Here is a 22847-nt window from a genome sequence, read left to right on the forward strand (position 1 = left end):
CTGCAGACCGCCCCTCTGCTGCATACACAGAGTGGTTTAGTAACCTGTGCTATATAACTAGGAGCAATATGTAATGGAAATCAGCTCTCCATACTGCCAACCAAATCAGCCTGGATCGGTCTAGTGTTTACAGACAGCAGCCAATCAGAACACCAGCCTAAACCAATGAAGAGACAGGGGGTGTGGTCAGACTCTCTCATATTCCCTTGTAGGCATGGTAGTAAAGGTGTAGTCACAGATCACAATAAACTGCAGGGACAAACAGGCAAGTCATTTTTGGGCACCTGCTTTCCATAATTAAATCATGCACCAGTGTGTGCCAAATAATTTAGCACACACTGGAGCGGGATTTTGTTTCGGCTGGTACAGCAACCAACCTTTGGATCTTACTTGTAAAACATCTGGATCAAATGTGGCGGTTTTGTGTAATACCTGTAGCTTTGGTGCCCAAAATATGGATATCGTCTTCTCTACTTGAAAATCCATCTACTTGTTCACCATTTCAACTACCCTATGTAGTACTTGGTGCTGTTCTTGCTTTTCTATTGTCACAAATAATGTAAAAGGGGTATTCCAGTTTGGGGGTAATTTGGTGTTTTGCACAGCATGAACCACTCCATTCACTTAAATGGGGAGAGGAAGAGGTAGTCAAATGCTTACTCACCTATCTACAGCAGACCCATTCAGATGAATGGACTGGCATGAACTCCAGTATCTGGAGCTCCGGCTGGAACTGGTAGGTGTCCCATCGGTGGGACCATCACTGATCAGCACGTTAATCCCTATTCTATTCCATAAATATGGGGCTAACCAGAATACCCCTTTAATTCTATTATACTTGAATTATTCTGATTTGTAAAATGTGAATAGCGTCTTACACACACGAATAAAAACGCAACAAATCTCATTTTGTTTTATTTCATAGCGTAAATCAACAGTACACACAATAAAAGAAAAATAACAGTTGTAGATGCACTGTACTTGTTTTAAAGGGTTTAAAAATTAGCTTAAAACATTCGATATCAGATTATTTCGGTCCGCGAACAAACAACGCACAAAAGTTTCCTAAACCAGTACATAAAAGCTGTCTCCTGTCACGTTTCAGTCAGTCAGGTGAGGGTCATGTCATAATTTAGTCTCTGTTCTGTAAAAAGAGCACAATACAATTATGAAAACAGTTATCTGAAGAAAAGTCATTGAAAATCATCAACCAAGGACTACATACAATAACCGTCTGCAGGGGCATGAGATTCCAGATCGAAGAGGAGAACAAACAGGCATTCACCCTAATACCACTGCTTCTAGTTGTAGAACCATGTGGGCACCATATGGTGACACCTATCGGGATCTCATGGTGCTACATGCACAGCTTTGCTGGATTTTCCTTCTGCCCAATGGTCTCACAATGTAGAAGGCAATACCCGTGGCCATTAGTCATGGCAGGTGGATGGTGTTTTGGCCATGAGCACTTTCTGCAACATAGAAACCCAACCTAATACCCCATGCAACCATAGATAAAAGTAGGGACCTGTTCAACACTATGGCCCCAAACACACACCCGTAATTTTTATGGATGTGTGTCAGGGCTGTATATGAGCCCCGATCAGCTCGATCAATTCCTTGTGTATACGTTAGTAGCATGTGGATATCTATCACAGAGTCATCTGTTCTGTTTTTCCTGACCTGCACTGCACATGGTTATGTGCATGGAGCATTAGAGTTGACCTGAATAGACTGGTCTGTCCATCAGATATAAGCGGAACTGATCTAATGGGGTTGTCCAGGGAGTAGGTAAATTCTTATGGGTTCTATTTGGACAATACCTTGGGTTTCCAGGCTGGTTCCATTCCTGTGTCACATGATCAGAAGCAGCACCTGGCATCAGATTCGATCACCCTCCTTCATCCTCTGCAGATTAGTTGCCTATACAATGGGGGCTGGTGTTACTAGTATATGATATGATATAGTCTTCTGGCCTCCACAGTATAGGTAACTAGCAGCGAAAGACAAGGGAGTGAGGAGAGGCTCAGGTACTGATTCTGATCATGTGATCCAGGGTCATAACCAGCATGGAAGCCCAAGGTATTATCCAAACAGACCTGGCAAAATTAAGTACACTATCCCTGGAGAAGCCCCCAAGGCTGAGGCCACAATACTATGCAAAAGGCATTATTTTCGGCTTTTGAAGAATTTTTTTTCTTTAAAGCTGCAGTTCACCACATAGCATGTGATACTGTGATCCACAGACTCTCTGGGCCGCCATGACCTCCATTTTCTGGTGTCATGCTCTGGGATGGCCGTCCAGCCAGTCAAAAATTCGGCAGGGACCCAAGTAGTCTGTGAAGCAGTATGGCAGGATATAATTGAGAAGTGAGTAACCTTTAATTATTTTAACATGTCCCCTCTTATACACTTAGTTTTCTGTGGCAGGAAAGCCCCTTTAGACCTCATTCACACGGGGCACGGGACCACATATTTTGGTCCTGATTTTGATGCAGGAAGCCGCATCAGAATTGGACCAAAATGCGCCCGCCACGACTGTCGTGGCTTCCCGTTCCGAAGTAGGCTCAAATGAATGGGCCTAGTCCGGAAGGTGCTGTCGCGAGGCGGACTCCGGGGCTGACTCAGCCGCGGAATCCACCCGAAGAAAGGACAACTCGTTTCTTTTTTTCCGTGAGCTGGGAGATACCGCTCACAGAAAAAAAGGAAGCTAGTGGTCTACACATATCTCTATTGTGAGGGGGCGCATTCTGAAGTGGATTCAGCGTCAGAATCCGGCCCCTCTTGCCCCATGCAAACGAGCCCTTAAATAAGTACTCATATTTCCAACTGCAAAAAACATACCTAGATAAAAGAGTTTATGGGTTAATGAAGTAAATACATTATATAGATCTCTAAATTCTTAATATTCTCAGAATGAGATTTTATATACGTTCATATGTCCACAGTCCTAAGATCAGCTCGGAGACTTAACTTGCAGAATTTTCTTAAAAAAATAAAACAGATACAATAGCCCATCTTCCTTTATCCTGCGCTACCTCTTGTGACATAACGCAGGTTTTCGAGAGCAGTCACATCGTGTCATGACTCTGTGAGGATGCCATTATAACCGCTTACTTACAATGCCTGCCGCACATTTTGTATTACTGGCTGCTTCTATTTCCATTTACAGGCAGATTCTGACTTGGCATGCTGTTATCTGTAAAAGGTTATCCTGCACCAAGCAGTTACACATCCAGCTCACAAAGCTCCCATGGATTAATGGTTATGTCACCACAACGACCGGGGCTAAGTGTCTTATAACACTACAGCTAAAAGGGATCTCTATGAAAAAGATTTCCTAAATCTAAAAAAATACATAAAATGCTATGGTTGTCATATACATTTTAGGAAACTAATCATGGGCGTGTTATACAATGCTAAAAAGTGCGCTGAATTCAGTGCCCTTCCATAGCCTTGTACTGTCAGGGGGACATTCCCTCATAGCCAGGCCCAGCTAGAAGGCTGAAAGGCTAGAAGGCTAAAACTAACGGCACGGATAACTTTGCAACTAGGACAGGTACCAGCACATGGTGATGAATTTAGCGTACTCTCAGGTTTCTAGCAGCCAACCTTTTCCGCCGTGTGAACTCTCCGCGCGGCTAGCCGTGACGGGATGCCGATGCAGTGCACCGGCATCCCGCTTCAGATTAGGCCCAAATGAATGGGCCTAATGGGGAGTGAGTCTCGCGCCGCGGACGTCATGGCTGTCTCAGCCACGTATTCCGCCTGAAGAAGGGGCATGTAGCTTCTTTTTACCACTAGCAGAAAAAAAAGCGATGTCTCCCATTCAAATGAATGGGAACCTTTTTTGCAGGTGGATTTTGAGGCGGAATCCGTGTGTGAACAGACCCTAAGGCTGCTGGTGGACAGTTAGAATGTGCAGCACCGCTTCTACTCAAGTTAGGGCTTGTTCACACAGGGGAAGTGACCGCATATTTTGGTCCTGATTTTGGGCGGGAAGCCGCATCAGAATAGGACCAAAATGCGCCTGCCACAACTTCTGACAGTCGCGGCTTTCCGCTTTGGAGTAGGCCCAAACGAATGGGCCTAGTCTGGAGGGTGCTGTTGCGAGGCGGACAACGCAGCTTGATTCGCCGCGGAATCCGCCTGAAGAAAGGGCAGCTCGGTTCTTTTTTGCGTTGAGCGGGAACACACCGCTAGTGCAAAAATGAATGCTAGCGGTCTACATAGACCTCTATTGTGAGGGGGTGGATTTTGAGGTCAAAATCCGCCCCTTCTTGCCCCGTGTGAATGAGCCCTAATATTGGCGGCGCAGCAGTCCCATCCACTGCATAGTGGCTGTTCCGGTGAACTGCAGCGACTGTCCTATTACAACCTGGAAACTGCTAAAATAGTAGATGGGTGTGGAAACAGGCCGGCAGAGCACATACCGATGACCTTATCCTGTGGGATCCTATAGGTCACCAGTATGAAAATTGGATTTGGGGCCTGGCAACCCCTCACAAACACTGTCAAAAATCAAAAAAGTTTAGATTTGCTTGATGGTGTTGCACTTTTTATTCGGCCCTTTCTCACTGCTTCAAGGGGTAGCCCAACAGGAAAAAAAACTTGACGAAATAAAAACTTGACACACCCAGTATATGTCTGCCAGTCACTGACTACTACTGGAGTAAGTGACCTACCTCCACCAGTGACTAGCTGAGGAGACATATCTGACATTGAGACGGGACCAGCAAGGACCTAAAAGTATCTAAATTGAAGCGGTGGGGGATTTGTGAGAAGAGTACTAGTTTTCTTGGATTTTTAGCTTAATGTGAACCTGCTGGACGCCCCTTTAATTGGATACTACTAGATTTGTATCCAATGTGATGGCTGAACTGTGGAAGTAAATCGTACAAGATTTTGAGCTAGACGTAGTTAATTTCAGGAATTTCTCTGTAAACTGGCATACGGTGTTAGGTTATTAACCATATCACGTTATGTATACAATCCTCAGAGAATGATGGAATAGAGTCCTGCGTCTTGATGGTTCTTCTCATTCCCACTGTGTGAATCACAAAAAAACCCTGGCAGACGGTAGGGAGGGAGTGCAGCGAGAATACATTTCACTCTACCAGTGCAAAGACTGAGGCTATGCTGCAATTTTAGCCAATAAGCAAACCTCCTGCTGATCTTGATGGTATCTTGAGGAACAGCCAGAGGAACACACTCTATGTATATAATGCGAGATGCACATAAACCATGTACTTTGCTCTACGGGGATGTGCAGAAGTTTATACTTTAATAAATAATTAGAAAATAACAGGAATGCTATGTTACAGGCAATAATGTGCCAAGATAAGGCAGACAGCTAGGAAGCGGGGGAACAGGGAGATCTCTCCTCTTACTCACAAGTCTGTCTAGCGGCAGAAGAAAGCCAGCTGGTCTAATACAATAATCAAGTCTATGTAGTAAATACACCACATGCCGCTCCAACACATACCCTTACTGGGGTAAATCACCAGCCAGGTATAATTGGTTTGCAGTTATTGTTCATTATTTTTAATACAGTATTTACTCCGACCCTGTCGTACTCTTCATTCTGTCCCTTTTTTTTTTTTTTTGCTCTTTTAATTTTTACGGTTGGAAACAGCCTGCACAGTATTGTAAGCGGCCATTCTTCTTGTGGCCAGTGGGCATGCGCAGTCGGCTTTGCCCTAAGCCTAGAAGTTTGAAGCCAACCCCCGGAAGAAGACCTGTTCCTGAAGAAAATGGAGGCGGCGCTGGACATTTCTCTCGCAGCATTGGGGACGCCCCCAGTGCTGTTTGAGCGCTGGGGCCCGCTCCCAGTGCTGCTAGAGAACTCATTTGCATACCGACAAAAAACAGATTATATACCGAACGGCGGCCCGGAGAAGACATCTACAAGTAGGAGACGAATAGCCTTTCTTAAGACTATTCCTACACGTTAGGGACAAAAAAATTACTTAATGATAGGATCCCTTTAAACGCCTATTGTGTAGACAGGTGATAAGTTGAACATTTTGTACAACCCCTTTAAATATCACGAAACGGTCTCTGGTCAATAAGGGTTAATGCTCCGCTAACATAACGTCCTAACCATAGATTGGCGGAGGTCAGACTCCTAGGGTGGCAGCACAACAGCTGTTTCCCTGCTGGAATGAATTGCAATTTCCATGCTATACTTTTAATAGTAATGACTACAGCAGTTGTCCCATATACGTGCTTGCACCAGCATGGCAAAAACACTGATCTGCTGGGGATGGCTAGCCGTTGGACCCCTGGTGATCTAAAATCTATGTCATATTAGGTTTTAAAAAGCTGTTTTAAAGGGTTAAGCACAAACATCTCCCTGGCACTGCAGTTCTAAAACCACAGTATACCATGCCAGGCCTACAAATTCCCACAATCCACTAGAGACCCATTACCTCATATCAAACAGTAAAAATAGCTACTGTTTCCAAAACCAGAATCTAAGGTTCTGCAAGCGATTAGAAATGACAGACCACAAAGCAGCAAACAACCTGTAACACGGATGCTGCATGTAGGCCGGAGCCTCCCACGTGGTAAGCTACTAATTGGGATATAATGGTGACAATCAGAACGTGACGCTACGAGGCGGCAATCACGACGCTCCTCGACAAATTGCTGGCTGGTAATTGTTAAAGTGCCCAGGAGAAAATGACAGCAATGTAAAATAATTCTGCCAAGCTGGAACCATAAGAATGAAATGCTGACTGAATGCCAGGGCGACATGGGAGCTAAATGCTCTGCTAACAAGATACCTACTGAATTATTTCTTTTCATTCTTGAAAGGACTGGAATAAGAATCACGTTCTTTGCATTTTATGGGGTTTCTATGGTTTTATGCATATAGGGGAAAAAAAATTAAAAAAACCCAAAAACCCTGACTTACAGTGTTCTCCATCTCCAATATACTGGGGGAAATTTGCTAAGCTAAAATGACCAGAATTCTGGTTTAAGGTATGTCAAAAAAATTGCTCTATGTGTGGTACACCACATTTATGACCGACAAGAGGCGTGGCTTAGCATGAAGAGGGTGTGGCTTAAAATGTTATACTAGGTACCACAATTTTGATGCAAAATTCTGGTACACAGATCATTGTCCTGGACAATCATATACAAAGATGTCCAAAGATATTTAATTTCTAAAGCAACCCTGCTAAAGAAAACTGACTATAACATTCACCATGTATAGCGTACTTACCTGGGCCCTCCTTTTCTCTATTCAGCTCCCTGTCTGTTCCGCTGTCACAGACTCGGGTGATAGACGCCTTGCTGAAGGCTCAGGGTGTATGTCTGTGACTTACAGATAGTGCTACAGAAGAAGTCACTGGCCATTTTATCATAGAACAGACGAAAAGACAAACAGGGGAGCAGAAGGAACAGCACAAAAGGCACTATGTAAGTCCACTATACAGGTTTAATATATGGTCAATTTTCTTGAGCAAGTTGGGGGGTGTTAAATATTAAATACTTTTGGCTATATTCACACAGACCCGTGAAAACTGGTCCATGAGATTGTTGGATGTCCCGGGAGAGAGACTCCTAGCATTATAAGTAGGATGTACTGGGCAATGAAGAAGCACCCTGGCAGTGCAAGAAAATACAAGTGCAATGGGGGCATCTACCTGAAAAGTAACATTGTTGGATACAGCAACGTGTGGGCTCTTAAAGGTGTGTGGACACGAAAGCCCCTTATTAATAGCACTGGATTTATCACACGGCATCAGCTATTATGATAAATCGGGTGCTTTTTAAGCCCAACTTGTCTTCGTATGGTATGTATGATCTAAGAATAAGGATCAGTGAAGTCTTTCTGTTTTTGCTGCTGGAGAGCATCACAAGAGACAGGTCTGTTTACGGCAGGCATTGGCATAGAGATCCTTAAGAGTGAATATCACAACTATTATAGGGCTCAATTTTCTAGTGGAATTCTTTTCCCCTAAGAAATCTATGGTAACACCCCCTAATAAAGATTCCTAATGAAAGCGTTTTTCCCCCAGCAGAGACATGTATGACATACTAGTTTAATATACCATTAATATTTCATAAGTTGGGGCTCCCCAACATCTAGTTCATCGTTCAAAGCAGGCCGAAGGCTGTAAATAGACCATGCGTTCCCTTTGCGGTTTCTGTAATACTTATTACAATGGAGAAATCTCCCTGGTAGAAAGAAGGGGCTAGACGTCAACCAAACATTTAGTGTATGTCACATGGGACATAGATGCTGCAGATTTCCCATTGTAGTGTAAGTCCTCAGCAAAATATAAAACGTTGTGCATATGAAATATGCAATAAAGTCAATTAATGTTGTGGATTTTTTTCTGTTGCATATGGATGACATTTGCTTAAACCTCATCCACTCTGCTGCTGATACTGTAAATGCTGAGGATTTTATGGATCTGATTCCATAGTGTCAAAGCCACAGAAAATACATCCCCATGTGGACATACCCTTGTAATATATCAATCTGGGGTGCCAGATGTGTCTTTGGTAGGAAATTGGTTTAATGTAGTAAAACAAGCCCCAATTTCTATAATGCTCAGAACACAGTTTAACAGGTGGTCGTCTTGTATATAGGTAGCATGTATAGGTGTTAAGTAGAAATCTTAACAAAAATAATAGTACAAAGCATAGGCAACATCCATTTCTCCTTGCAGTGTAAACCATATAGTAATATGTGGAAGTAAATTTTATTTTCAGTATACAGTAACTATGGAGGCTCCAGAACGGGCACCCTGCATTGGTACTTACCTGAGATTTATAAATTCAGTATGTTCTCTGTCTCTTGTTAGACTCATCTTTTGGAGAATCTGCCTGCATCACTTTCAGCTTGACGCCATTGACCATCTTTCCATGCAGAACAGATATGGCGTCATTTGCGCTGTAGACTTCTGAATATCTAGCATACGCAACGTTTTTTCCCGGGACAATGTAAACTTCTATCAGATTCCCAAAACGGCTGCAACAAAGCAGTAGGATTATTATTTGTATTGAAATACAGAGCAATAAAGGAAGGGTCTTAAAGGGGAACTCCAACAAACGGCATGTGAAAGGCCCTAATCTGTCCTGAAAGCGTGAAAGTTTCAGTGAAGCACTATAGCGGATGGCACATAGATGTAGTTTGTGACTAGTCGCTTATATAATCCCTGCGTAAGAATCAGTAGCAGGTACTATAATGGGCAGAGGGCCATACATACCAGAAGACATCTTCCATCACATCCAAGCTCAGAGGGTGAGGGTTGAACACAATGAACAGTCTCTCCTTGCAGTGAGAATCAGCGGGAGCCTTCTTTTTGTATGCTGGAAGGGTAGCGTCTGTCTGAAGCTGAGAGGCAACAGGGGAGGCATATGGTCGATCATAGGCCTGCAGACAAAACAGATTCACTGTGAAAACCCTGCTGAATACTGCAGCGCTGAGCAAGCATGTCAAACATAAAATACACTGAGACTCAAAACGTGCATCCTAAAATTTAACCCTGTACAGGTAACCTGTCCCTTTGTCCGCACTGCTGGTTATACTAGATAACTATCTCCGCATGACTATTTCTATTTTTATGTTGAATTGTTCTCTAATAATTAGGAATAAAATAAGAATCCAGGGTGACAAAAGGGTTAATCAATTATTAGGGAGTTAGTCAGTCTCCTCAAACATCCTCTGATCACAGAGAGATGGTGGGGTAGCATCGGATACCGGGCCCACAAGTCAAGATGATCATTTGGAATCTGTATGCGTTTTTGAGGATCAAATTGATCACCGTAAAACACCTTAGAGGCCGGTTCCATTCAGGCTCCCTACAGAAGATGATACCGAGTCCCCAGTATTAGGGTGGAACCAAGCATACATTTTATGGAGTTTGGGAAGCGCTCTGACACTAAAACCAACAAAGCACATGTCTACAAAGGGTTTAAGCAACAAGAATCATCCACCGATAGACATCTTTGTCTATCCAGAACGGTAATAGGTTTTTCCCAATAGTGAGTTGCCCAGATATCAGATTTTATGGCCAATCCTTGGTATAAACAATAAATATTTGATAGTGGGAGATCGCCAGCCGGCTTCCACACAGATCAGCTATATGGGGCTGCTTCCGGCACCCCTATTATACAACGCTGGGCCAGGCGCCATCACTACAGCTCAAACTTAGGTTACTTCAATGAGAGCTGAATGGCAGTATCAATGCCCTGCCACTATATAGGGTGCAAAGCCAACTGCTTTTGTCCCCATTCTGTGTTTAGCACGGGTGCCAGAAGCAACCCCATATAGCTGATCAATTCGCGACCCTCATTATCAGAAATTTATGGCTAATGCAGAAATAGGGCTAAATGGAATCAAGATGGTATAAAAAGATTTGCAATGTATTTCAATCTTTGGCACGGCACATGCATCTTTGTTTAGCAGTTTCGATGCCATGAGAAACATCCCCTCGCAACAATAGCCTCTGCTGGCGACACATGTGAATGCACAAGCGCCTCTACTATCTCCATTCTGCTCAATAGGAGATCCTAACCTATGGACGGGAACACTTTTTTGAGCAATGCCATCCATAACAGAGAATTTTCATGTTCGCAGTTGTGAATAGCAGCTTCATAGGGCAGAATGAGTACGTTTTTACACAGAGGCAGGGGGGCAGTCTGTTCTATCTTTATAGAGGGTGAAGCATTCACAGTATAAACGTCTCATACTAAATGTTAAATGTATTCACTGCCAGTAACAAAGACTTCATGAATATCAGTGTTATGTCCAGCCCAAGCAAGTGCTGCTTATTTTCTTCTCAAGAGAACAATCTCACCAAACAGAATAATCTCCCTTTTTGGATATTTTGCAAACATTTGGTGACATTAAAAGATTTAACAGTGTAAGGGAAAAATAACTAATGATTAGAAGGCGACAAGTGTCGTGTAAAGAGATTCATAAGAATAGGAAATGGAAGATATTGGACATAATCTGATTTTAATTTTATAAGGGGCTATGCCATGAAAAGTAACTACCCTCTATCCACACGATAGTGGATAAGTACCTGATCGGTGGGAGTCTGACCGCTAGGACCCCACAAATCCGAAAAAGAGGGGTGCACAGCCAGGCTGAATGTTGGCGTAACTGGGGGTGGACGGTGCACCCAATCACTTCAATGGAAAAGAGTGCTGTACTTTAGCTATCTTGGGTGCTCCATCCACCACCAGTCATGCCTATTTTTGGCCTGGCTGTGGTCAGGCTGAATATGCAGTGGAAGGAATGTACCCCCCACTCAGGAGCGGTGGATGCCTCAGCAATCAAAGCCAGGTATTGATTTATCCCATGGACAGAAGATAAATACTTTTCACGCCATAATAAATTGATCTCCCCCTGGTGTGAAAATGAGCCTGTGTGTAGTTCAATGTTACTTAAAGAAGACCCTTCACCATCTGGGGCAAATGTGTAATACACCGCTAGAAAGCAGACAGTGTGCTGAATTCAACGCACTATCGGCTTTCCCGTTCTGTGCCCCAGTAAAGAGCTATTGGTGCTGTAGCTCTTCACCATCAGAAGGGCGTTTCTGACAGTCATTCAGGAATGCCCTTCCTCACAGCAGCGCCTATAGTGCTGTACTGTGAGAAGGGTTGTTGCTTACCGCTGAGTGGTGAGGCGTTCCTCCCCGATCTCACAGTACAGCGCTATAGACGCTACTGTGAGGAAGGGCTTCCTGACTAACTGTCAGAAACGCCCTTCTAACAGTGAAGATCTACGGTACCGGCACCGATAGCTCTTCACCGGGGGCACAGAACGTGAAAGCCAATAGTGCGCTGATTTCAGCGCATTGTCAGCTTTCTAGTGGTGTATTAAACCGCATGTGCCCCAGATAGTGAAAGGTCTTCTTGAATAACGATGATGTCAGCAATCCATAAAAGAATAAATCTTTATAGTATCTGGTTAAAAAAAAAAAACACATTGTGCAAAGTTTGAGTCTATTAAGAGACCACTTGGGAAGTGCAAGGGCCAATAAAGATTCACTATTTTACGTAATGCTGATGTTGAATGACGAAGGTGCCATTCCCATTCCTATCCTTACCATAAAATGATTTCTAATGTGAAGTTATGTGCTTCTCTCCTGAGCACTGACCTATTCGCTCCTCCGAGGCACAGAATGCTTTCTGTATGAACAGGAGATTAGATTATCAATGCAGGTCTATTAGAGTTACATTCTGACTTTGACCTCCTGTTCATACAGGAAACCATGGGACAGAAACTAGTAACTGTGTAAGATTTAGAGAGTGGAAAGTTAGACTAGACAGTCTTAAGCTGCTCCAGATTTTATAAATGTGTCAAAGGCGATTTAACAATACGGCCCATTTTTAGACTGTCTCAACTAACTTTATGTCACATTAGTTGTCTTAGTATCTGATAAATAAATGCGCAAAAATCTGGCACATTGTCCAATATTGTTACGCATTGTTACACGTATTAGGCTGCACTACCTTTTCCGATGACTCCCACCCACTCATCAGAGGCACAGAAACTGTTAGAAAGTGTCTAAAGCACATAGAAAATAAGGTGTCAGGCATGTACACCAGTTTTGCTGTTACGCAACTTTACACCAGAATTCTGATGCATAGATTTCAGCTTATATGTCCTAATGTGTGCATCAGAAGAGTGAAGAGGATATCCGTGCTCCAGAGGGGAGCATACAACTTCACATTAGTTCTCACTGAATAACTTACCAACTAAATTACACTAAACACAGGCTCAAATTGTTTATCTTCTATCCTGGGGAAAGGTGAGGATTTATAATCTTGCTACGATGTCATGATGACAGATTATAATACTATCTATAGAGATACAGATTTAAATACTTACAGCCCCTGTTGGTGGGTATTGTTGTGCAACCTGGGCACCCCAAACCATTGAATTTACCTGAGCAGCCACCATGTTGGAGGCCATTTTTTTAAGAAGTCTGGGAAGAGAAGAAAAGGAAAAAAAATAAATTGGCATTAGTCCATTTTTTGAGGCAGAGAAACTTCTGGCTGCCTGCCGACACCACTAGGGGGACCGGATTGCATATAGTGTGAGAGTTTAATGTACAACAAGTATGCCATAATCATCAAAGCTCCCTCTAAAGGTGGAAGAAAGTAGGAAGAACAATGTGTACTGACTGCTATAAAATATATTTTAAATTAATCTGCACAGAATTCTGAATCTACAGTATTTTTCAGATGATAAGACACATCTGACTATTAAAAGCACAGAGGTCCTATTCTTCTATATGTGAATAAAACCACAGATTCCCATGCCTGTTGTGCTCCATTTAATTCTGTAGGACTGCCAAAGATAACCATATGCTGTTACTTTGGCGATCTTTGCCAGTCTCACAGAGATAAACAAAGCACCATGGACATGAAAGACTTTTGCTCTATTCATCCACAGATGAACAAGACTCCCCTTCTCAAAATCAGTGACCCACCAGACACCACAAAATAAAAAAAAGTGTCTATAGTGGGACATACAGTTAGAATATACTGTCACCACAACCTGAGGGGATCATGGCCTTCTGAAATCCAATGTGATTGGCAAGACTGCACTCCCTTCTAAGTTTTCATGAACTTTATGAGGTTAGCCATAGTCATTGACTGGTGACTGGAAGTGCCTGTAGTGAACAGTAACATGAGGACTGATGTGCTACACCATCTTTATTCTTAGGACTACTGGTGGTCCACAATAATCAGGTCTGCACGGATCATAAGGTAATGGCATTTTGCCAGGATATGCCATCACTTTAAAAGATGGAAATACTCCTTTAATAAAACAAGCAACGATGACAGTCCATGGGCAATACTACCATAGTTAGATCACATCTTACCTCTTAAAAGGGATTTCCAGCTTTACCAATTGATGAGCTATCCTGTGCACTGCTTCTGCTTCACAGACTATGTGACATCATGTTCATTAGTCACATGACCCGTTTAAAGCTCAGTCTCAAGTGAATGAGGCTGAGCTGAGATACCAAGCACAGCTGCTATACAAGTGTATGGTGCAATGCTTGGTAAGTAATGTAGAGGCTTCAGCGCTAACCAGAATGTAATGTACTGACCATCGTCAAGATCAAGGATTGGTCATCAGTTGATATTGATATTGCAGGGGATGGACACACTGGGTGTGATATGGACCTCACCTCATATAATGACAATAGCAATTTGCATTCCTGGGAAAATACTGGATTGTCATTTCAGTAATATACTCACTCCGTGCCATCACCTCCATCATTTAGATAAGTCACACCAAGCCGATTTCCAGGAGGATATTCAAATCCATGTAGCTTGAATTTGGCATATATTGCAGATGAGATATTCTGATACTGCACCACTGCATGCGCTGCCCAAAGAAAAACAACAGGTAGATGTACAAACAGAAAAAAGATGGTTTTCTTGTACTTGCATGTCGAACATACCAATTCAACGCAGTAAAGACTTATTGAAGCCAGATTTTAGTGCATACTATCATTAACATACCTCAGGGGGTTTGTATATCCAAACACAAAGTGTGACCCTCTCCAGGGCTGTGACACCCCATCCTGCCATATGTGATGCTTTTATGTGGTATAGGGAGATGGAAGTCAATGACATGAGGACATTGTCAATAGAACCAAAACCTTAAAAAAACTCTGGGCCAACGTACTTACCCTGTGGCAATGGCATATATCTGCATGTGGCCAGCTAGCATTGATTCCCTGGCGGATAGTGGCACATTATGTATCGGGTCCCTGGTGGTAAATGGAACAATAAGCATCTGGTGCCTGCTGGTTAGTGGTACAATCAGCATCTGGTACCTGGTGAACAGTGGCACAATCAACATCTGGTACGTGGTTGTTAACGACATAGTCAGTTTTCGTCCCTGGTGGTAAACAGTACAGTCGGCTTCCAGTCCTTGATGGCCAGCAGTATTGTCAATGCCCACTATTGCCGAAGGTCAGTAAGAAGGTCAATAACTAGTTTGAGGTGGTCATCTGTTCAATGAGGCTTTGGTACCGAGTGACAAAAACAAAAGAGCCATTATATTTTCCCTGGTAGTGAGGGGCAAAATCAGCTCCAAGTGCACAGCAGAGCATTGTCGATTCCCATGCTGCTTAGTGGTACATGTAATACATGCTCCCTGGTAGTCAGCAGTACAGCCAGCATCCTATCACTGATGGTCAGTGGTATAGTCATCGGTGGGTAGCAGGCGATCATTGGATGTGGTCTCAGGTAGTCAGCAGTATAGTCAGTAGCAGTTATTATCCACAACCTGGATCTTCAATTGTACAGTCAATGGCTGTAAGTGCAGCAGTCAGTATCCGATTCCTGGTCAAGGCATAGTCACTGCCTGATCCTGGTTGGTCAGTGGTACAGTCAGTCTGATACCAAATGACCAGTGGTACAGTCGGCATACAATTCCAGGTAGTCAATGGTACAGTCAACTTCTCTTTATCTGATGGTCCATTTCAAAGTCGCAATTCCCGGTGATCCAATAGGGTGTGTCTTATAGTGCCAATCCAATGGAAGGGGGTAGTTGGGAGAATTCAGTATCTTGTAGTCTACCGAGACAAGATTCTGTCCACTAGCAGATATAAGTCCAACACAAGGCCGCATAACCCTATCATTGTTGGGCCCAGCACTGCATGTTCTGCAAGCAACACCGTTGTCTAGTCACAGTACCGACCTCTGTGGTCTATACTTCCATGCCACTATGCTGTGATTATTATTAGCTCAGTTTTACAACTACAGCCACCTAAAGCTGAACACTTTCAACAACTAGGAATACATAATGTGATCTAAAGCTAAAAGGATAAAACAAGAGCAGCTTTCTCCAAAAGACAAATAAAACATCCTTACCAAATGTTGCATACATGTCCCGCTGGACTTCACAAAACTCAAGACCTGGAATAAGATCGAATAAACTGTACAGCTGATCCTGGACCAAAGGAACCCGTGACACAACCGTCAAACGTTTGGAAACACCTTCCTGGTTTCTTGCATCTGCAACCTTGTCATAAGAGGAATAGTCATATTGTTCTGAAAAGCAAAAGAAAAGGACAAAACAGTCCGTCAGTATTTTGCTATGCATCATACAAGCTTACACTTATACACTACTTTACCTTGATCCAATAAAGGGGTATTCCAAACTTGGAAATTTATAGCATATCCACTGAGAACCAAACCAGACTGGTGAGGTGGACACACACATGCAAGATTATCTCCATTCACGCCTAAGGCCTCGTTCACATCTGCGTTGGTATTCCGTCCGGGGAGTCTGCATGAGGACCTTCCCGAACGAAATACCAAATGCAACTGCAAGCGCTGTGCCAGTGAAAGCACACGGACCCCATAGACTATAATGGCGTCCATGTGCTTGCCGCCAGATCTCTGCACAGAACATGCAGACAGGAAAGTAGTTCACCATCTACTTTCCTGCCCGCATGATTCGTGCGGGCAGCGTGCGGCAAGCACACGGACGCCATTATAGTCTATGGGGTGTGTGTGCTTTTACTGCACAGAGCTTGCAGTTGCATTCGATATTCCATTCTAGGAGGTCCCCATGCAGACTCCCCAAACGGAATACCGAACACAGATGTGAACGAAGGGTAAGGGAGCTAGAGAAACAGTCAAGCACCCATAGAAAACAATGAAGAACACAGCCCCTGGGCCACTTCTACAATTCTCTTTCTGCAATGTCCTTATGAGATGGCTCACAGAAACCCTGACCTCCACATAGAAGCAGGCCCAAGAGGTGTGACTCACACCTACATCTATCCTATGAAAAAGCCATAAAGGTACAAGACAGGTATACCCCTTTAAAACATCATGCAGCATCACAGTACAAAACCACTGGGAATAATAGGTTCCCTTCCGTTATAAATCCCCTCTCATACATTGGAAAGTATGGATAAGGAAGAGCCAAAATGTCATCACGGGTTGTCTTTGCTTTAGACAATGCGAGGAAACCTGACAATTTCCTTGTAGCACCTCCACAAGGGAAGTCAGGCATTGCTCAACTCAAGAGTCTGCCTATGTAATGCTGCATATCCTCGTACATCCTCCAGAGAAAGAGATACTTACTGCAGCCACTTTCCACCCTGGCCAAGATCCTGCACAAGAATCAGAGATCCCAAATAAAATGTACAGATTGGTTCCACGGAGCAAGAAAGTGACAGCCAATAAATATGAGAATAAAGAACAAAAATCTTCTGTATATCCTCATGCAAGGAGCAGCATTGGCGACTATTATTTCATCAATCACTACAACAATACTAACCAAACTGACCGTAAGAATACATAGAAGGTGAAGGGTCATGCATTAGTGCCTCTGGCTGCCGAGAAGAACTGTGGTAGTCTAGGGATTCTGATGTGGAACCTTTGTTTCTGGGTTCTGCCAGGATTGCTTTGTAACCTACAAAAGTAAATGAAAGTATTAGAAATGTATCACAATTATGCATTAGGATCACATTCAATGTCCTGCCAAACACAGGAGACGCCCCATTCTCTCCCCATCACCATTCTGCTAGGTGATCAGGGATCCAAATGTGCCACGTTGCCTGCATAGTATATGGGACAGATGCACGACACAAGCCCATTCAATCTATCACATCTATATTTGCATTTGTAACACTACAGGTCTCAGTAGTAATAGGACAAATCCAGGAAACCTGCTGGCTGTCAAAGGCATATGTTTCCAAAAATGTGCATCAGTGGGACCTGATAATGAGTGTACAATTAACTACAAAGATAAAATTACTGCTCCTAGTGTCTGAAAAATTATCCAGGATTATACAAATCTGCCAAAAAGAGTGTTGGCACCCGTCGCCTCACTGTGTCTTGTATTAAAAGTCGGTCCGATTCACTATAAGGAGGAGATCCAACACCAGACACAACCCAAGGACAAGTGTGACATTATTTTTCATAAAAGTGTCATATTATTCTGATTCTGAAAACACCTTACAAAAGGGACTTCTCACTACTTATGACCAATCCATAGTTCAGGTGTCTGATCACAACGGGCTCCGCCAGTCACAAATGCCGCCATATGAATAGAATAAACCTTTCTTATGAGGAATCAGGTCAGTCATTGCCAAGTGTGTGATCTGACTATCATATGTTCTATCATCAGTTTTGTGGAGTGACATGGAGCAAGGTATATTTAGGATAGCTATAATAGTGAGGGGTGGTCAATACATTATTTTATTTTGTGATGATAGACTTATTCTTAATGCATTGGGTCTTTGGTAGCTCTGTATGGTCTTTTTTACTCTCTATACAGATCCGTAGCACTATAGTATTTCCTTTCCGTTTTATTTGCATGCAACTCCTTGCATGTTGGTGGTGTTTTGAGGTACACATTAGAGATGAGCGAACACTGTTCGGATCAGCCGATCCGAACAGCACGCCCCTATAGAAATGAATGGAAGCACCTGTGACGCCGGCCGGCCGCCGGCAAAGTCAGCATCACAGGTGCTTCCATTCATTTCTATGGGAGCGTGCTGTTCGGATCGGCTGATCCAAACAGTGTTCGCTCATCTCTAGTGCACGTATAGTAATTACTAGCAGATCTACTATCCCAGTCATTCTATAGAGATGAAAGGAGCCGTGGCCACTTATACTCACCACCACGTCACATACACGAAGCATGCAGAAGAACTTTTAGGCCTACGTTCTGGGAGCCCGAACAATGAAGGGATAAAAGTCGCTACGGGATAACCCCTTTATATGTAGAAATCAAAATACAACCACTAAAATCCACTTACTTCTGTCACAATTTTCAATTGCCAAGGCAGCATGGGAAGGCTTCTGGAAGCGCACATAGGCCAATCCTTTACTCTCCCCTGTGGTTTTATTTTTAATAATTGAACAGTATTCTACTTGACCATATTCCTGGTGAAAGAGAAAAATGTGTGAATTTGAGAAAGCAAAAATCCAGAAGACCCATGAATATAGCGTCAGGAGTCTGTTGTGTAGTGGCGGTGTCATGTGTCAATTATCAAAATGGAGTGAATGAACAGAAAAATGAAAAAAATCTAAATCCCATCAATATTTGGTGTGACCTTTGCCTTCTATCAATTCTTCTAGCTACATTTGCAGACAGTTTTCGAGGGAACTTGGCAGGGAAGTTGTTCCTGCCATCTTGGAAAACTAAGCACAGATCCTCGTTATCCTTGCTCCAATCCTTCTGTGTCCTCATGTAATCACAGACACACTGGATGATGCTGAGATTCAGGCGCTGTGGGGGCCAAATCATTACTTCTAGGACTCCTCCAAAAGGCAAAGGTCACACCAAATATTGATTTGGTTTAGATTTTCTTTTCTTCAGTCACTTTGCATTTGTTACACTATTAAAGGGGATGTCCTGGCTTAATTTTTATGGGGTTTTTTGGCCTATTCTCAGAATAGACCATAAATACCTGATCGGTAGGGGACTGGGTGCCAGCACTCTGACCGATCAGCTGTACAGAGCCTCTCCTGTACACAATACAGTGCCGCAAGCAGTAAGCTCCGTCTCCTGTATAAAGTGGCCAGGTGCCATTGGTGTAGCTCAGCTCCCATTGAAGCCGAGTTGCAGTTATGATACTCGGCCATTATACAATGGACAGAGCTTTCTGGCCCCGTTCTGTGCACAAGACAGATTCGGCATAGCTGATCTGTCTGGGGGTGACTCCCGGCCCCCTATTGATGAGATATTTTTGGCCTACCCTTAGGTCATAAATTAAAAAAGCCAAGACAACTCCTTAACAATATTTGTTACTATGCATATTTCTACACCTGCCTAAAACTTACACACACTGCTGTAATTCTCCTGGCAATTTATTTCTTTATATGCAGCACTGCTTCATGTTCTATTACCAGTAGAGATGAGCGAGTACGAACAGCACGCTCGCATAGAAATGAATGGACATAGCCGGCACACGGGGGGTTAAGCGGCCGGCGTGAAAGCGGAAGTACCAGGTGCATCCATTCATTTCTATGGAGCGTGCTGTTCGGATCGGCTGATCCGAACAGTACTCGCTCATCTCTAATTACCAGTAGTCCCTTGGGTTGCCAGCAACATGAAAGATCTGCTGAGTCTTATCAGAACTAGGTCTGCTCTGTGACAAATGACATTGCTGCTGGCTATAGTCACTGCATATGGGACTGTTAGGCAGAAATTTACATTGTCATCATATAGAGCATGGGTAGGGAACGTACGGCTCTCCAGCTGTTGCAAAACTACAACTCCCAGCATGCATACTTCCTCTGCTGTTCTTTGAACTTCCATGAAAGTGAATGAAGCATGATGGGAGTTGTAGTTTCACAGCAGCTGGAGAGCCGAAGGTTCCCTATCCCTGATATAGAGGGATGCTGAATGTATGAGAATTTATTGTTACAGGGGTCCAATTGCCATCTTTTTAATTATGAGTCATCTAAAACTATGTTCATACTACATTAGGATATAAAGATTTTAGATTGTCGCTACTGTGTGTGTGTATGGGGGGGCGGAAGTAACATGAAGACTGACATATAGATTCTACTTAATTCCTCAAAACTCAGGTGCCATATATAATACGGTGGCCTGTCACCACAGAATGTGGAATCATCTGTCTTGGTACACTAAATCGCAGCTGTTCTCTGCTGATGCCCTTGTGGAAGGTCTGACTTTACCTGCAGGTTATTACTTGTGCTTCGTCGCCCTATATAAATGAACTACTATACGGTGTCACTTTACATTATGATCAGGTGCTGAGAAATACATTTATGGTGCAACTCCTATAGCGTACCTTAAACTTGTTTTTAACATCATCTTCTGTATACGATTTAGGGATCATGACAAAGATTCTGGTCAACTCTTCATCTTCCACTTCTCTGTGACTTGTGGATCCTCGTGACTGAGCTATAAATACCTAAAACACGTGTTTATTAAACAAGGTACAAAGATTCCTACAAATTATACAAGAACCCCTGAAATGTCCCCAAAAATAAACTTTGTAATGCACTAACTTAAAACTGTGCTTCAGACCCCCATTACTGCTGCTCCATTCCCTTCTATTGGACTGATGTGGCACTGTATGTCCCATAGAAGAACAAGGGGTTCTTCCAGCCCCTAAATGCATGATTTCATATTGGCGTCTTACCCTTAGTTCACATCTGCATTTGCTAATCCGTTCGGGGAGTCCGCATGGGGACCCCCCCCAAACACACTGGCAAGCGGTGTGCAGTGAAAACACACAGACCCCACAGACTTTAATGGGGTCCGTGTACTCTCCTCACGAATCATGCGGAAATGAAAGTAGATCACAATCTACTTTTCTGTCCGCATGTTCTGTGCGGACTCTGTGCAGAGAGCACACGAACCCCATTAAAGTCTATGGGGTCCGTGTGTTTTCACTGCACACCGCTTGCCAATGCGTTTGGTATTCCGTTCGGGTGGGGGTCCCTATGCGGCCTCCCCCGAATGGACTACCAACGCAGATGTGAACGAGGCCTTAGCAGCCACAAAATAGGTAGTCAGGATTTGAGCTGTGCAGGGTACGGGTGTCAGACGCAGATCAGCTGCTCCGGCAGATGCAACAGTGGACAGGGAGCACGTGAGTTCTTGCTTTGATTCAAGTAATAGGAGAAGCAATAGTAGTAATAGGAAAAGACCTGCAGCTCCCAAGAAACCACCGCTATACAGGGGAAGGGGCTACATCCCTGCTCCTAATATTTATATAGAAAGGGCCTGCACACGCTCCCTGTCCACTGCAGCACCTGGAAGCTGACAGGACAGCCCATCGTGCAGATACTGGTTATCAGACCCCAGATATCATATACTATTGGTCAATCCTGTGGATAAGTTGTATATTAGGCGCCAGAAAATTCCCTTGAATGGAATGGCGGCCATAGTTGCAGGCTACAGCTCCATTCACACATTTGTCCCCTGATGTCAGTCATAAAACCCCTGCACACATTGTTTATAATCTGGCTGGTTGCAATAAAACAGTTTACCAGGAGAAGCCAATCAGATTACCGCTTAGATGTTAACGTTGTGACAGAAAATGTTATCTGAAACCTGATTGGTCGTTGAATGAAAAGCTATCAACACCGGCAACCAATCACGTTTCTCCAGAGCTGACTGTAACATGAAAGCTGCGCACTGATTGGTTGGCGTGATTATCTCCTCAGCTATGTACCTTGATGGGCTTGGCGTTGTCGTTGAGGCAGCGGCCGTGCATCTCCTCCCGGGCCCGGCACGCCTGAGAAGACTTGGCGTACTTCACGAAGGCGATGCCTTTCGACTCCTTGGTGTGTCTGTCCTTCACCACCCAGATGTCCTGGATGTCTCCGAACTCGGCGAATTTCTCCCGGATGACATCCTCGGTCAGTAACTTACTGACGACCAGGAACACGCGGCTGTTAGGGGGATCATCCAGATTCCAGGCTGATGGGCGAAATCCGCTGCTGTCCTCCATGTCTTAGGTGAATCCTCAGCCACAAACAAATCACCGTTACGGCTGCGCTGCACAATAAACCCTGCCTCTTCCGGCGACTTACTTCACTAGACGTCATACATCCGGTTTCGCTTTGCTTAGAACAGCGGCCTCTAGTTGTTGGAGGCAGTACTGCATGCGGCAGAGTTCTAACATTCCAATGGCATACAGAGTGATATTGGGCTTGTTCCTCAGTATTGTACTTTGGGAAGACTTCAGAGGGTCACAGGCATAGAGATTATTGCAGAAATAGTCCATGTGTACACTTCACACTTCTGTCAGGGATTTATGTTGTATGTGACCAGAAAAATAGTGCAATGTATATCCCTATCCTTCCTGTCAAAATAAGGCCCTGTTCACATCTGCTGCAAGAAGTAC

At 43.7% G+C, this 22847-nt stretch overlaps 1 protein-coding gene across 3 annotated transcripts; it reads right to left on the minus strand.

The window, feature by feature from the left end:
- Positions 1-902: 902 nt before the first annotated feature.
- Positions 903-22523, minus strand: RBM45 (RNA binding motif protein 45). 3 transcript variants are annotated; one of them, XM_075284008.1, is made up of 10 exons: positions 22173-22523; positions 20781-20903; positions 18777-18903; positions 17300-17425; positions 15871-16050; positions 14245-14374; positions 12863-12959; positions 9228-9394; positions 8782-8989; positions 903-1144 (listed from the first exon to the last, which is right to left on the minus strand). In XM_075284008.1, the coding sequence occupies exons 1-9, from the start codon at positions 22449-22451 to the stop codon at positions 8797-8799; spliced, it is 1422 nt and encodes a 473-aa protein (XP_075140109.1). In that variant the 5' UTR covers positions 22452-22523; the 3' UTR covers positions 903-1144; positions 8782-8796. The 3 variants fall into 3 exon arrangements, with proteins under 3 accessions (XP_075140109.1, XP_075140110.1, XP_075140108.1); XM_075284009.1 differs by having other exon boundaries at positions 12920-12959; positions 17291-17425; XM_075284007.1 differs by having other exon boundaries at positions 17291-17425.
- Between the last annotated feature and the right edge of the window lie 324 nt (positions 22524-22847).

The sequence above is a fragment of the Leptodactylus fuscus genome, chromosome 8 (genome assembly GCF_031893055.1).
Source record: "Leptodactylus fuscus isolate aLepFus1 chromosome 8, aLepFus1.hap2, whole genome shotgun sequence".
Classification (NCBI taxonomy): domain Eukaryota; kingdom Metazoa; phylum Chordata; class Amphibia; order Anura; family Leptodactylidae; genus Leptodactylus; species Leptodactylus fuscus.